The sequence below is a fragment of the Carassius auratus genome, chromosome 14 (genome assembly GCF_003368295.1).
Source record: "Carassius auratus strain Wakin chromosome 14, ASM336829v1, whole genome shotgun sequence".
Lineage (NCBI taxonomy): Eukaryota > Metazoa > Chordata > Actinopteri > Cypriniformes > Cyprinidae > Carassius > Carassius auratus.
In genome coordinates this window covers 6,935,610-6,952,489 of record NC_039256.1, presented here as the reverse complement: position 1 = coordinate 6,952,489, position 16,880 = coordinate 6,935,610, and the positions used below count along the sequence as shown (strand labels likewise).

Sequence of the window (16,880 nt, the reverse complement as noted above, 5' to 3'; positions counted from 1 at the left end):
ATTGGGTAGGATTATGGATGTCATGCATTATATATACTTTATAAGCACTAATAAACAGCCAATATGTTAATAATAAACATGCTAATAAGCAACTAGTTATTAGTGTGAATTGGACCCTATACTAATGTATTAGCATTAATTGTTGGTAGATATGTGTTAGCATTACATAACCAATGGTTTTGGTTATACAAGCAAGAGATATATTATTGAAGGCCTGTGGCCAATAAAAAGAGGATGGTGAAAGGGGAAAAGCGCAGACCCCACTTCCTCTCTACATGGGGGTCTCCTAACACAAACTATCCCATTACCTGCAAGCCAATAAAAGCTTTTCCCAGAGTGATAGCAGAGAGGTGACGTGACATGTTTCTGCAGCCCTGTGTCCTGTGCTGGGGGTCAGAGGTCTTAACTCTTGAGTGCACATTAAGTTTGATCAGATGCTCATGAATTGGGCAGTAGGGAGTTTTCCTTCTCTAAGAGCTAGTGTGCATGTGTTTCTCAGGGGTCAGAGGTCACTCCATGTGATTGGTGTCTATCTCTAAAATAAACAGGCTTGGCCTTCACACATAATCATCTCTCCATTTTCTAATTAACCCCATCTGGAACGAATAATGACCTTAAGTTTGTCTGCTCATGTTCTCGTCTCCCCATTTGCTTTCTTTAACTTTCTCTCCTTCACTCTCTTCCTGCAGCTCACAAAGGATATAGATTGAGTTTTGTGTGTGTGTGTGTGTGTGTGTGTTTGTGTGAATTTTGTTTCATTTTAAAAGAAACAGACACCACAAATAATTGAAGAACGTGTCCACATCATATTTCACCTTTAAAAATTAAGTGAAATTGTATGTTTAAATGCAAAAAAAAAAAAAAAAAAAACCTTGCAACATCAGCTCACTGTTCCTCACAGGAAGCTATAGATTTAAGAATGCCTTTTTTCTTGGGGTGTAATATGGTCTGGGCGTGTTTTTAAAAAGGTTTCATAAGATTCATTAATATGGATGTATTTTTCAATAATAATGAAGTTATATGGTGAGAAGCATCAAAGCTAAGAAGTTAAAAGGAAGTGCATGTGCACAAAAAATATAATGCAATTATTTGTGAGGTTTTCCAAATGAAAAGCAGAAAAACTAAAGTCCCAGAATATCCTGTATCTGGCTGCCACATTGCTTTGCTGAGGTTTTCTTCAACACAGCATGTGTGAATTAAATTAGACCACAGTCCTGACACACTCTGTGTGTGTGTTTCACACTGACCCCCCCGGGTGCCCAGGTCTCCCCCCTTCCCATTTCCACTACCTCCACCTTCCCTTATCACAGTAGGATGAGGGATCTAAACATCATTGTGCTGCTCAAACAATAGACGTGACACAGTAAAGCAGCCGGCAGAGATGAAGCGCTGCGTGTTGTTGATGTTTTCAGCAGACGGAGAGGAAATGGTGAAGACGCACATAAACAGAAGTTTCACTGGCTTGAGGTCAGTTTGTCTCATCCGAGGGCTGGAAGGAATGCCACACAATCTCACAACACATTCCTGACAGACGACGGCCTCTTATCTCCAGATGGATATTTGAACAAACTATGTCTATCTGACAAGCAAGCTGTCCAGTCAAGCACTTTGTCTCACAACGCATAGCAATGAAAGACATACAGCAGCAATCCCAAATTCTGCTGAACCACATCACAAAGTCTCATGAGGTCAGAGATAGTCTAGCAGGACTGAAGAGATAAAGATAAGACAGGACTCAGGAGCAAGATCTTCTGAGACTGAAGGGTTGAGGGCAAAAAAAGGGGAATGATTTAAAAAAAGACAGAAATAGAAAGAGCAGGTTTCAACCATCTGTGTCTGCATGTGTGTGGAAATATGGCCCACAGTGCTCATTAGAGACTCTTTATGCCTCCTAAACAACTATATTATAGTCTGTCTCTTTTGTGCTCATTAATATCCATTCATTGTTTCTGAGTTTGTTTTTTTAAACAGCTCTGAAAACAAAATGCACAAAGTGCAGAAAATCATAGATTAGAGTAGTTGGTAATTTGCTTGAGAATGAACGCTACTGAATTATTCATACTTTTGGCAGAGAAAGTGGTGTTTTCACAGTAGAACGAGTCTTCAGCCATTCATGAAAACCTCAGGCATTTATATGTGACCCTGGAGCAAAAAAACAATCTTTAGGGTCAACTTTAAAAAAAAAAAAAAAAAAAAATATTGAGAAAATCGCCTTTAAAGTTGTCCAAATGGAGTTCTTAGCAATGCATATTAGTAATCAAAAATTAAGTTTTTATATATTTATGGTAGGAAATGTACAAAATATCTTCATGGAACATGATCTTTACTTAATATCCTATGATTTTTAGCATAAAAGAAAAATCTATAAATCAATTTTTTGAGAAATATTTTGTATTGTTGGCTGTTGGTATAAATATACCCGTGCTATTTATGACTGGTTTTGTGCTCCAGGGCCAGATATATAAAAGAGAAGGCAGAAAACATTAAGATGAAGATAAAGAAAGACACAATCTAGCAGTAAATCTGAAGCAAGTATGAAAGTCACAGTTTACTGATGCAGCTTTAAAGATATTTCACCTAGAAGTTAAAATGATATCATCATTTACTCTCCTTCCACGCTCAGAAAAAGATACAAAAGCTGTCACAGGGGCTGTACTTTTTCAATAGGAACACCTTTGTACCTTGATTACCCTACAAGTACAGTTTAGTACCGAAATGTTTGTAATATTCACTGTATATTATTCACACATATGTGTATATATTTTTACCTTTTGAAAAGCTACCACCCCAGCGACAGCTTTTGTAACTTTTTCTGAGAGTGCACTTGTTCCAAACCTGTATGAGCTTCTTTCTTCTGCTGACCACAAGAGAAGGGACAAGAGCCATTGACTTTCATACTATTTCACGGAAAAAAATCAAGTCAGTGGCTGCTATTTGTAATGAAAGAATGAATTTAAATACACAATACAATTTTATTTTACAGCAGATAATCATGTTTAACCTGCACTTCACTCTTTATTATCATCAGTCTGAGAGTTCTGTAAGCATTCATACGCCCAACTGCAACAAGCCCCTTGAGTTAAGAAAACTGTTTGGGAGGAGGACTTCAGGGTCTCAGGGCATGGAGCTGATCTACTCACCCAGACGTTCATTTCAGGACAAGGGGCAAGACACAAGATAGGATGTGATCACCAAAGAGAGAAATAAAAGAAAGAACAAATAAGCTTATGTTGCTTTATTAAAGAGAGAGGAAAACATACATTTCTTCAGTATTTCGAGAACATGCAACACTCCTGTTCTGTCAGAAACTATACATAATCAAATTCTGACTTTACTCAATTCACAGTGCACATGAATAATATCAAATAAATCATCTTTAAGTGTATAATTTTATCTTCACACCATCTTTCTGTGAACAACTTGCAATGACTGGTTAGTGTATCAGTACTGTCAGTGCATTAGTTACAGTACTTTAATTTAAATGAGTTTCATATTAGTAATCATTTTTAAACAGTGAATTAAGTGAATAATAATAACTGTTCTGTGATCAAAGCAGACTAGGTGGTAGAAAAAAACTGAATTATAACGAAATTTGTACAGTTTATAACAAGCACATTTTTTATTATTTCCAAATATCTCACATACTGTGTTTCCCAACTATTAATATTGGTGAGTTAAATTCCCCAAAACACATTATGGGAATAATAACACTGTTTTTGGGAATTTAGGGCATTACTGTCATTATCAGAGATTGGGAAATGCCTGAAATGAAACATATTGAAACAAATGGGCGGACAGTAACATTTCAGTGGACATTGGCCACGGTTTAGTTTACTTGGTGGGCATTTAGGGCACAGTGTGTTAACCAGACTTGTGCAAGAATGTCATGTTCGTCATGGAGGAGGAAGGAGGTGGTTTGATTGTTTTCGGATGAAAAATGTATGACTGTGCACACTGGACATGTGCAGAATAAAGGACAAAGGCAACATCTAGCATGAAAAAGACTTCTGTTAACTTCTGTTAAAAAACTATTTTATCTATTACCTCATTTAAACCATAAAATGTATTCATCACTTTCACAAATACATGCACATTCCCGTAATTAGTTGTGGCGAAAGCACATGCCGAGAACAAAAATATGGATGTAACGTTTCATAACATCGCTGATAAGTTGCTGAAAAGTAAACAGAGCTCATGGTAATGTACTGGTGTTTCAGTAATGGGCATTTCCCTGATTCAAGTCCAGCATGTTTAATGATTACACACTGACACAGTGTTGCACAATAAGTGGGTTTGACTCCAGATATAAGCTCGGATGAGAGATGAAAGCTGAAGAGAAGAGAGAAACCTTCATCAGACTTCATCAACGAACAGCTGAAAGCTCAAGAGTCATGCTGAGCTTCATTTTCTTCCTGATCTGTCTTTTGCATTTAAGGCACACAAGTAAGTGGGCTATGATTATCAATATTGATATGCTATTTATTTATGTGGTTTTAATGTGAACACACATTATTAGCTATTACTGTAAATGTCAAAGGTGCAATTAAATCAAATATAAGTAGAGTACGCTTTACAGGAAAATACTATTTCAGTCTTTTTATTTAAAAAATGCAAATTTTATTCAATGTCTCACTTGTGCCATTTCTTTGCAATTATTTGTGAAATTTGCCAGCAATTTCCGAGAGACAGTTGTTCGAGTTTTTCTGTCTTGTTGTCTGCAGCGCTGGGTGTTGTGGGAGCTGTCACCCCAAAGCCTATTATCATAAATGGCACCTACATAAACCCAGAATTAGGCAAGTATCATGCCAGGTTGAGGGTCCTCGCTCGCAGCTGCAGGGATATCAAAGAGATACACGGCGCGTCTCAGGGTAAGCACTAAATTAGTTCAAAATGCTCAAAATGATTGATTTTTCTTTTATGCCAAAAATCATTAGGACATCAAGTAAAGATTATGTTCAATGAAGATATTTTCCTACTGTATATATATATATATATCAAAACTTTTTTTTTCTGTAATAAGCATGGCTAAGGACTTTATTTGTACAACTTTAAAGGTGATCTTCTCAGTATTTAGATTTCTTTAATTTTTTTGCACCCTCAAATTCCAGATTTTCAAATAGTTGCATCTCTGCCAAATATTGTCCTCCTAACAAACCATACATCAATGGAAATCAAATGTGTTCAGCTTTCAGATGTATAAATCTCAATTTTGAAAAATGACTGGGAAGACTGGTTTTGTGGTCCAGGGTCACATATGTCTAAACGTAAGGACATTAGCAAGCTTTCAGTCAAGTTCTTCTCTTTATTAAAGTGAAATCTGGGTCTCTGTTTCGGCTCAGATGGCATGTACATCCTGACAACAGAGAGCGGTACATACTACCAGACTTTCTGTGACATGACCACAGCCGGCGGTGGCTGGACGCTGGTGGCCAGTGTCCACGAGAACAACATCAAAGGGAAGTGCTCTCTTGGTGATCGCTGGTCGAGCCAGCAGGGAAACGACCCAGACCTGCCCGAAGGAGATGGTACATGGGCAAACACTGTGACATTCGGCAGCGCCGAGGCCTCTACTAGTGACGACTACAAGGTACATTCCCACACAAATCCTCAGCCCACCAATGAGAGAGAAATAATGCCTTAAATCTGACGAGCCAATGCTGTGGTATCCCACAGAATCCTGGGTACTACGACATCTCTGCACAAGACGTGTCAGTGTGGCACGTTCCCAATAATGAGCAGCTGACGAGCTGGACGTCTTCTGCTGTCCTGCGCTACCATACAGACAGCCAGTTCCTCACAGAGCATGGTGGAAACCTTTACCACCTATTCAAGGTGAAACACACATCAAATTCAACATGCACATGTACTTCTACTTTAAAGAGGATGTGCATACTGAAATAAGTGCAGATAGACTACTTACAGTCTCAGTAAACTGAAATACATATAAAAAGCATCACTGATCACTGACAAGAAATGATCTTGTGGACAGTAGGATTGGATGACACAAATAAAAAAACAGCAAAAATGCAATAGTTACATTATATAATGCATTATAAAAGTAGTTTTAATGCACTAAGTATGCCCTGTAATGTTCTTTATAATGCATTTTATGATCACAATACATTATAATACTTGTCATTTCAGTATTAAACCTTTAGAAAGTGCAATGCATAAAGGCTTTAAGTAAAGTATTACCAAATATTCTAATAATCAAAACTTGTTTCACAAAAAAACTAACACATGGGATTTTTTTTTAAACTACAAAAATGTAACTTTAAAATGAACACTTTAATTAAAAAATGAAATATTTTGCATTTTTGACCAGAAATACCCCGTGAAGTTTGGAGCAGGACAGTGTAAGAGTGACATGGGACCCAGCAGTCCGGTGGTGTACGATACTGGAGACAAAGATTCAACTGCAAACTTATATGGACCACCTGTTGGAAGTACTGAACTCTATATTGCATAGAGAACATGCACATGCAGAAATATTGGGTACAAACTGTGTTTGTTCTGTGTATCTCAGAGGAGTTTGAGTCCGGCTTCATCACCTTCAGAGTGTTTAACGCCGATCAAGCCGCCATGGCCATGTGCTCTGGAGTTAAACCTACTGAATGCAATCCTCAACACGTAAGTCATGCTTTTTCAGTCTAAACAAATCACATTACAGAGCTATCAGACTGATGTAAGTGTGTTTTTCAGTATTGCATCGGTGGAGGATATTTCTCGGGCCGTCAGCAGTGTGGAGACTTCACCGCTCTGGAGCAAGCGTCTAAAAATCTGACTCAATCCGCCGTGCTGCTCTTCTACCGTTAACAGATGTCAAACACCAGCAGTAAATCACATGCTGAGCTGAACTGTACATGTACAAAGTTGTTAAAACATCAGCATTTCCTGTTTGATGTGTGAATGTTTATATCAATAAAACTTTTTAATACAACTATTTGAGCACTCAAGAGGAGTTTCAAATTAAACAATGCATATATACGAGCAATTCATTCAGATGTTGTGAGGTTAGATGAGTTCAGCTTTTTAATTTTGGCATGTCCTGTGGGATGCTTCAGGGTTTGGCTGTCAGCCTGCTGATAGATGCAGTAACTATTCTCAAGGAAATTCATTATTTCATAAAAACACTCTTCTTCAAAAGTAGTTATGTACTCTGATGAAAAGTTGCAGTAGCTAAACACATGGATCAGACCTTTATTTATTTCTATAAACCATCTAAAAAAATTCACTCATATATGGGCAATACTTAAATATCATGTTCAGAAGAGCCTGCAAACAAACTGCACATGTTTTATTATAACGCTTTTCAGTTGAATGTTCATTTATAGACGACACATTGTTCAGTTATTGTGGCTTCAGTCTTCCACTGACCTTCTTTTCTTTATTTACTAATAATACTTATTCTTATTCACTAATTTACAAATTCTTTGTTTACTAATAATATTAGTGATATGACATAAACACACAAGGACAAATGATAAAAAATATGCAGATTTATATATTTATTTAGTTTTTTTTGTTAAAATACTGTTTTGCTTTGTTTACTATAAACATGAGCCATGGGGAGGTGTTGCTTCAATTTATAACAACGTTTTCAGGATTTCTCAGAGGGCAGGCTTCAAGTATAACTCGTTTGAAGTAATGGTGCTTCATATAACATTATCCAGAGAAAATGTTAATGATAAATCCACTGTTATGTTTGTACTAGCTACTGTATACAGGCCACCAGGCCACCATACAAAATTTATTAAAAAAGACTGCTTTTTAAGTTATCTTCCTGATGTATCCGAATTCCTTAGCATTTCCAAATTTTCAGAACAACTTGATGATGTAACAAACTATGGACTCTTTCTTTTCTAGCATTTTAAATACAGTAGCTCCTTTATGCTTAAGGAAGGTCAAGGAAAACAGTTTGACACCATGATATAATGAGCATACTTGCACCCTAAAGAGAGCAGCCCAGAAAATGGAGCTCAGCTGGAGGAAAACAAAACTAGAGGTATTTCGTATTGATTGGTGGGAAAGTAACCTATCCTACAGAAAAGCATTAAAAACTGCTAGATCTGATAACTTTTCTTCTCTTTTAGAAGAAAACAAACATAACCCCAGGTATTTATTCAATACAGTGGCTAAATTAACGAAAAATAAAGCCTCAACAAGTGTTGACATTTCCCAACACCACAACAGTAATGACTTTATGAACTACTTTACTTCTAAAATCGATACTATTAGAGATAAAATTGCAACCATTCAGCTGTCAGCTACAGTATCACATCAGGCAGTGCACTATAGATCCCCTGAGGAACAGTTCCACTCATTCTCTACTATTGGAGAGGAAGAATTGTATAAACTTGTTAAATCATCTAAACCAACAACATGTATGTTAGACCCTATATCATCTAAGCTCCTAAAAGAGGTGCTTCCAGAAGTCATAGATCCTCTTCTGACTATTATTAATTCCTCATTGTCAGTAGGACATGTCCCCAAAACTGGCTGTTATTAAGACTCTCATCAAAAAAACACACTTGACCCCAAAGAACTAGATAATTATAAACCAATCTTGAATCTCCCTTTTCTGTCCAAGATACTAGAAAAGGTGGTATCCTTACAATTATATTCCTTCTTAGAGAAAAATGGTATATGTGAGGATTTCCAGTCAGGATTTAGACCGTATCATAGTACTGAGACTGCTCTTCTTAGAGTTACAAATGTTTTGCTTTTATCATCTGATCGTGGTTGTATCTCTCTATTAATTTTATTGGATCTTAGTGCTGTGTTTGACACAATTGACCACAACATTCTTTTGCATAGACTTGAACACTTTGTTGGCATCAGTGGAAGTGCATTAGCATGGTTTAAATCGTACTTATTTGACCACCATCAATTCGTAGCAGTGAATGAAGAGGTATCATATCGATCACAAGTGCAGTGTGGAGTACCTCAAGGCTGAGTACTAGGGCCGCTACTCTTCACGCTTTATATGTTACCCCTGGGAGATATCATCAGGAAACATGGTGTTAGCTTTCACTGTTATGCTGATGATACTCAGCTCTATATTTCTTCGTGGCCCGGTGAAACACACCAATTTCAAAAACTAATGGAATGCATAGTCGATATAAAAAATTGGATGACGAGTAATTTCTTACTGCTACATTCTGAAAAAATAACAGAGGTGTTAATTATAGGACCTAAAAAATATGCATTTAATAACCTAAAACACTGTCTAAGACTTGATGGCTGCTCTGTCAATTCTTCGTCATCAGTTAGGAACCTAGGTGTGCTATTTGATAGCAATCTTTCCTTAGAAAGCCAAGTTTCTAGCATTTGTAAAACTGCATTTTTCCATCTCAAAAATATATCTAAATTATAGCCTATGCTCTCAATGTCAAATGCAGAAATGCTAATCCATGACATTTATGACCTCAAGGTTAGATTATTGTAATGCTTTATTGGGTGGTTGTTCTGCACCCCTGTAAAGACCTTGTCTCAGAGGACCACCAGGACAAGACCACAGGAAACAGATGATTCTTCTGCACAATCTGACTTTGCTGCAGCCTGGAATTGAACTACTGGTTTCGTCTGGTCAGAGGAGAACTGACCCCCCAACTGAGCCTGGTTTCTCCCAAGGTTTTTTTCTCCATTCTGTCACCGATGGAGTTCCGGTTCCTTGCCGCTGGTTCCTTGCTTAGTTGGGGTCCCTTCATCTACAGCGATATTGTTGACTTGATTGCAAATAAATGCACAGACACTATTTAACTGAACAGAGATGACATAACTGAATTCAATGATGAACTGCCTTTAACTATCATTTTGCATTATTGACACACTGTTTTCCTAATGAATGTTCTTCAGTTGCTTTGACGCAATGCATTTAGTTTAAAGCGCTATATAAATAAAGGCGACTTGACTTGACTTGACTTGACTACTATTAGCAATACAATTACTATTTCCATATTTATAGTGTGATTGTATTGAAACCAGTCAGGGTCAGTTTGACTCTCAAACATCATCATAATTATTAATTATGAAGTATATAGAAGCCAAGAAATCTGATCACATTATTGTAAATGTATTAAAGTCTAAAAATGGACTTATAATATCTGTCCAATAGTGAGCCTTATTAACTCATGTTACAAATGCTTAATAAATATTCATATTTATTTAAGTTAAAGCTAGTTTTATGTTACGAATAAGCAAAAACAGATTATTATAGTGTGTATTATAGTTTGTGTTTAGGCTCATTATTTTAATGTCTCCAGTACACTTTATTATACAGGTTATTAATATTCATAACTAATAAATAAATGGTTCTACTTTTCATTATGGTGCACATTCACTGGTTTAAAACTCATGAATTAATGGTGTACTGGTGTCCACCCATGTGTATGATTCAAATAACATTGGAATGAAATGATTCATTAATAATACTTCATGAATAAATATGTTATGGTCATGGCTTTCTCCCTTTTCTTCATCATACCATGAAGTATGAGAAAGTAAGTGTGTGCTTACGCCATGAGACACAAACACTCTTCAGTCCCATTGCAATGGTGTATGTTTGCTGCATCATGATTTTAATGATGAATCAAATAAGATCTGAATTCATCTTGAAATCTAATCAAATGATATGATTCAAATAAGTATGTACAAGCTTTTAAATTCAGCATTCATGACATGTGAGTTATTACTACCTATCAGTGGTTTTAATGCATTTGTTAAGGCAAGTAAATAATTGAACACCTTTATAAACCCTTTACGAAGGGAACCAGTAGAGAAAATAGTATTAGTGTTGAAGTTTTTGCTCTGTCTTTGTAGTAATACAGATGTATATTCTATTTCACTGACTCTCACACACACACACACACACACACACACACACACCCATTCTGCATCCTTGAACGCGTTTCCTGCAACAGGAAGCAGCAAAAATCCCATATGATTTTTTTCCTGTTAGCCAGAAACACAGCTTCCTCTCCAAGCGGCCAGGTCAGTTGAAAGAGAGCGTGCACCTGTGTGTTCAAGCTGAAGTGAGGGAGAACGAGAGAGAGAGAGAGAGAGAGAGAGAGAGAGAGGGAGAGAGAGAGAGAGACTGAAGTATGAATGGCTCCTCTGGGGCTGCTGATATTATCATTCTCACACAGGACTGTAAAGAGCTCACGTTAGTAAAATACACCAGACTGCACACAATTGCTAAGTCTTTCTACTTAACAATTTCACATTTAGTTAACCATGTTACTTTGTAATTATTTGTGAAATTTACTAGAGAAAATCATTTCAAAGCCACTTATCAGTTTGCAGCATTGCAGTATGTTCAGTGGTTCGTATCAGATTAATTACAATTAATGCACAGTTACGTATTATTTCATCTTCAAGTGTCACACAGTATAGAAAGCTTGTCTGATTGAGGCGTTAGCTCACATGAGCCGGACTGAAGCGGGCAGCAGCTGAGGACAGCTACAGGAAATGAGAGCGTTCATCGTCAGCGAGTGGAGACATGACACCTTTAACAAGCCGCTCTCCGCATCCTGCAGCTGATAAGACCGAGCCAAGAGAAACAATAATTACACCGAAACACACACTGGCACTGGAGGGTGTGTGTTAGCTTCTTTAAGTGCAATTTGTCAAGCTAAACGATTAATCATTTTAAATACACTAGTCAACATTTGAAGTGGATCAACCTTTTATTAAAGTTGTCCTAAAACCAAAATGCCTTCTTGTATTAGGACAACTCTGAACTGTCTGACCCACTCCAAATGTTCACTATTACATTTCAACCACCCAAAATGGAAGTAGGCCTGAAATCTGAATGCAATTCTTTATTGAACATATACACAGATATAGGTGGTAAATTCACTATGGTCAAGTTGTGATTTCCAAAGGTTTTTGTTTATGAAATTATAACATTCAGAGAGACTTTCCTGCTATAGGAAAGAGCCCTTAACTCAGTAGCTTAGTGCAAAATAAAGTTGCATCCCAAATAGTTTATATGAGTTACATAAGGTTATTTTGTCAATAATTAAGTGCATTATACAGATAAAATGCTATTTTTTTGTGTGGAATTGTCAGTTTGAAAACATACTACGGTATTTATATGCCACAGAATAGTGCATAAGTATGTGACCTCGCACCTTAAGAGAGAAAAATGGCATATGTGATATATAGGATTCAACCAAGTTTCCTTAAACTGATGTAGTGAAAGACTGAAATCCACTGTAACATTTATAAAGGCCTTTATGTTTTCAGTGTGGAACTAGACACAGTTAGACAGACCTTCTTCTCAAACCTTATAAACTTGAACAACACACACTCTCTTTTTGTTACTGTTAAGAGATTAATAACCCCCCAAAGTCAGATTCAATTCAATTCAATTCAAGTTTATTTGTATAGCACTTTTTACGATACAACTCATTACAAAGCAACTTTACAGAAAATAATGTTTCTACAATATTTAGTAGAAGCTTATAAGTGATGACTGTCAGTTTGTGCACGTTTGACAGGATTTTTCAGAAAAATGAATAAAAGACGTAGTTTATGAGATGGAAGAAGTCAGTTTTTGTAACATGCGAAATATGGTTTTCAAAAGCCAAGTTGCTAATATAACACCCAAATTCTGTGTATTGTTTTTTGGTCCAATAATTAATATCTGTCTTATTTGAATTTAATAAGAGAAATTATTGTTCATCCAATCTTTTACATTTTTAACACACTCTGTTAGCTTAGATAATTTAGAAGTTTCATCTGGTCTCGTTGAGATATATAGCTGAATATAATCGGCATAACAGCATAACTTTGCCATTGTTTTCCAATACAAACTGAAAGTTGCAAACTGGAATAATTTGTATTATAAATTTCAATTCTCAGTTAAATGCTCTCTGACAGCAAACGCAAAGAGTTTGCTTCCTTCTTGTTTGAGAAGATCAATAAATAATATCAGAAAAGTGATGCTTTGCTTTCAGCTATTATACATAATTGCATAAATGTAACATGCCAATAATAAAATGTGAAACCTATGTTTATATATATAAAGTAGATCATATCTGTGTGGTAATAACTTAGCACACTTTATACAGATGAAGGGTTTACGTCATGGTTTGATTCAGATGCTTTAGACAGTGGCAAAATCACACAGATGTGCAGCACACTGCTCTCTCTTTTATGTCACATGAAAGCCTTTATTTCCTTCAGTTTCTACTAATAACAGACACATGTTCACTATTACCTCCATCTCAAGCTTTCTGAACACGTCAAGCTTCTGGATGCAGATCTAATTTGAGCAGCACATGCAGTTGCTGACTTTCCCATTGGGTTCCAATACAAACTGGAAGTTGCGAACTGGAATAATTTGTATTATAAATTTCAAGGGGTATAACAATAATAACAATTTTAAAATCACGACCAAGAAATCTGCATTTTTTGACTGAAGAATTTCATTATTTTTTCCCATATTTGATACACATTTATCACCTCAGAACAGCGAAGCCTCCAGCGTTAATGCTCAATGTTACAGCTACTGGTGAGATAAAATGTCCTGGAAAATGAAAATAAGTTTCAGTATTTCATCAGCATCTCAGTCAGATGAGAACAACTGGATCTGCATCAGGCTTCGCCGGCGCTGATGTGCAGCTCTAGCGCCTCCTAGTGGACACAAATACTAAACAACACACACACACACACACACACACACACATACATACACATACACACACACACACATTCTTACAATTCAGCCAAACATATTAAGAATTTGACATTTCCTCGTTAACATTATTCTAGTGAATTCTATGAGTGTGTATAGATTATAAATGCATACATTTACATATTAACAGTTACAGGTCATTACCAGAAACTATTGTGAAATGCTGAAATGAAAACTTAATTACTCTTGGAAATTATGTGTGTGTGTGTATATATATATTTATAGCATTGATGTGCTCGTTTACCAATAAATCAACACTGTCAGTGAACATGATGTATGAAGAAAACCTATTAAAAATGACTACATTTCAGTCAGGAATATTATTTTATTTTGCATCATTTCAAGTCAAGTTGTAATTTTTGTAAAATAATTCCAAAGGTGAAACATTTTAATTGTATTTAGGATGCATACATTTTTTTCCATCTAGACAAACAATATCAGATTTATTAAAAAGCACCTAATGCATCACATCACTGCAAAACAAGACAGAATTCTCCTGTGAAATCCATAAAAATGTCCACTGGTAGACACTGTCGAAATATAAACGTAATAATATATTAAGTAAACTAATTTTAGCTATTTGAAAACACTAACAGTAGTGGTTTCTATACAGTTATTAAACATTTGAATAACTGATGGATTTGCATGGGTCACCTGCAGATGTTTTCATTTGATGGACAAAATGAACTCACACACTTTGAGTCTTTCCTGCAGAAATCAATAGTAGCCTGGATTCATTCAATTTTTGTATAAATCTTTCTTTATAGGAGAAATATATATATATGTGTGGTTTTGACACTTCTTCCATTGCAGGTGCTAAAGCTGTCCCTGTCCTCAGCGTCCTGCACTGGTCCAGATCTTTCATGTGTGTTCGGTCAGACCCAGAGCGTGACTGAAGGAGTGCAGCAGGTCCAGTCCCAGATAGGCCTGTGTGAGGGTGCAGATGACCCCCAGCCCGGCCAGAGCGATCAGCACCCACAGCATCTTTGCACTGAAGTACAGCGGCTCCAGTCTGCCAGCGGACAGGAAGAGGTCAGCTACACGACTGCAGACATCATCATCCTCATCAGTACAGAGCTGCATCACTCACCTGCCCTGAGCAGACGCCGCATAGCCGTGGAAGTACTGATACCGTCCGTAGAGGTACAGCAGCCCGAACAACACTGCCAGCGCTACAGAGCAAGAAACCAACATCTCATTATCTGTGAGCAGTTTGTTCAGATGCTTGACTTGTATTGATCACCAGCTTAATTTAGGCTTACATTTACTCTGTTAGGTCTGAATGGAGGTGTTTTTGAAGAGCACAACATCAACAGAACGGCATAGTGCTTTGCATAAAACATTTTCAAGGTTTTTTTTTTTTTTTGTTTACATGCAAATCAGGGGTGTGAGATGTCAGATGTTTTTTTTTTTTTTTTTTGGCCATGTAATCTAGATGGACTTTAAATATAGGGAACCAAAACAAGGCAGATTTATTATTTATATCCAGTCATCCTCTTAAAGGAAAGTTCCCCTTTTACACATCTCAGGTTCAGATGCTCACTCAACACAGTCGAGCTATTTTGCTGCTCTACCAGTCTGACCTCGGTCAAGTGCCCAAAAACTACGATAAACCCGTCCAAACAGACCAGGAGGAACATCTTGACATTTAAATTCATTCAAATGTAACATTCTAGATGCTATTTCTGCAAATAAATCAAGTGCGTTTCTTTGCTTGCACCAGTAGCAGAATATAGAATCAAACCAAAAATTATTCAGACGTAATTAATAATTGTTTGACCTAATACAATTGTGTACCTAAATTTAACAAACTGAAAGCTTTTCAACGGAATGCATTACCTTTCTAACCAAAGTTATCTGACATTACCAGTTTATTAACTAGGAATGGTAATTAAATAGGCTTGATAATGTAAGAAATGTTAAGGATGTCAGAATAAATGCTGGTTTGACTGATAAGTGTGAGCACATCAAGCTGCTTGAGCGTGACTTATTAATACCAAACTATAAAAGTGAGGTCTCTGTTCTTCATCAAAATTAATTAATATGCTCAGTTAGCACACATTTGAACTGTCATTAGCCTACCTGATAATTCTCGGGTTTTTATGTTTTATTTATTTTTCTCAGAGAAACTCACCTTGACTGAAGAACACTCCAGCCAGCCAAAGCGAGAAGACGAACAGCGGGAAATACTCGGAACAGTTTGCTCTGGTAAAACAAGAATATGACAGATGAGACTACACCTGTCGATCTACATTCCTCTCGGTGAAGTCATGAGTACGGGATCCAGGTGACAGAAGCCTGACTCACTGGGCTCGAAAGATCCTCTCAAACTCGGGAGGTCCGCTGGTGGCAGGCGGAGACACCGAGTACTTCCTGCGCGCGTAGATCACCTTCAGAGAGAAGTACGCTGACAAGAAGACAGAACTTGTGTTTTATTGGATAAAATAACATTTACTTTATTACAGAAAAAGCGTGAGAACCTCTCAAAATTAAAATGTCCAATTAATTTCATATTTTATTTTAAAATACATACATCCTATTAACGGTTTAGAAAATCTGTGTGCGCACATTTCGAATTTTTCCATTTGGAAAATGTTTCTCTTCTATCAAACCTACAACTCAGTGTATTGTTGTTATTATTATATATAATTTATTTTAAAGCAGTAACTGTGTGCTGGGCTTTCTAACATGATTTATAATTCTTCTGGTCACTCTCTTGTGTAAATTCTAACTATCATAGCCTACATTAACACTCATACGATACAATTACTGTCCCTTGTACAGAGAATGCCCAGAGTGCTCTACGTCATAGCGCGAGCTGCAGTTATAATAACTCTAATGTAGGAGACCAGCGCGTCATCACACAGTGCATTCTGTTTCTCTGAGGATATGTAAGTACAGTCATGTGTTAATTACCTTGCTCCAGCAGTCCCAGCAGTGTAACGGCTCCTAACAGCACGACCTGCTCCAGCATCATCTCTGTGGACAGTGAGGTCAGACACTATCCTCTATCTCTGATCACACTCACAGACAGAACTTTTACCCAGTCACTTATATTAGCATGATCCGGAGTGGGCGGGGCATTCATATAACCCAAATTGCATCACTATTAATGAGATTTATCAGCACCTACGGCTAGAGGGCATGTGATGCATTCACAAGATATGCATAAAACAAT

General features: G+C 36.8%; 2 protein-coding genes across 2 annotated transcripts; one reads left to right on the top strand and one right to left on the bottom strand.

Moving 5' to 3' along the window:
• Nucleotides 1-4,282: 4,282 nt before the first annotated feature.
• On the top strand, nucleotides 4,283-6,943 carry itln3 (intelectin 3). Its single transcript, XM_026279691.1, has 7 exons — nucleotides 4,283-4,443; nucleotides 4,722-4,868; nucleotides 5,340-5,587; nucleotides 5,674-5,832; nucleotides 6,326-6,446; nucleotides 6,527-6,630; nucleotides 6,703-6,943. Exons 1-7 carry the CDS (start codon nucleotides 4,323-4,325, stop codon nucleotides 6,814-6,816), a joined length of 1,014 nt encoding a protein of 337 aa, XP_026135476.1. The 5' UTR covers nucleotides 4,283-4,322; the 3' UTR covers nucleotides 6,817-6,943.
• Nucleotides 6,944-14,056: 7,113 nt separating this feature from the next.
• Nucleotides 14,057-16,816, bottom strand: ltc4s (leukotriene C4 synthase). The gene is made up of 5 exons (XM_026279690.1): nucleotides 16,619-16,816; nucleotides 16,010-16,109; nucleotides 15,837-15,907; nucleotides 14,793-14,874; nucleotides 14,057-14,714 (listed from the first exon to the last, which is right to left on the bottom strand). The coding sequence occupies exons 1-5, from the start codon at nucleotides 16,677-16,679 to the stop codon at nucleotides 14,564-14,566; spliced, it is 465 nt and encodes a 154-aa protein (XP_026135475.1). The 5' UTR covers nucleotides 16,680-16,816; the 3' UTR covers nucleotides 14,057-14,563.
• Nucleotides 16,817-16,880: the final 64 nt, after the last annotated feature.

Excerpts from the sequence above, each read along its gene's own strand:
- itln3 (XM_026279691.1), top strand. The coding sequence starts at position 4,323 with ATGAAAGCTGAAGAGAAGAGAGAAACCTTCATCAGACTTCATCAACGA. Across the intron at positions 4,444-4,721 it reads TTTGCATTTAAGGCACACAA|CGCTGGGTGTTGTGGGAGCT; the intron begins GTAAGTGGGCTA and ends TGTTGTCTGCAG. Across the intron at positions 5,588-5,673 it reads CTACTAGTGACGACTACAAG|AATCCTGGGTACTACGACAT; the intron begins GTACATTCCCAC and ends GGTATCCCACAG.
- ltc4s (XM_026279690.1), bottom strand. The coding sequence starts at position 16,679 with ATGATGCTGGAGCAGGTCGTGCTGTTAGGAGCCGTTACACTGCTGGGA. Across the intron at positions 16,110-16,618 it reads GCTGGGACTGCTGGAGCAAG|CGTACTTCTCTCTGAAGGTG; the intron begins GTAATTAACACA and ends TCTTCTTGTCAG. Across the intron at positions 14,875-15,836 it reads TGGAGTGTTCTTCAGTCAAG|CGCTGGCAGTGTTGTTCGGG; the intron begins GTGAGTTTCTCT and ends CTTGCTCTGTAG.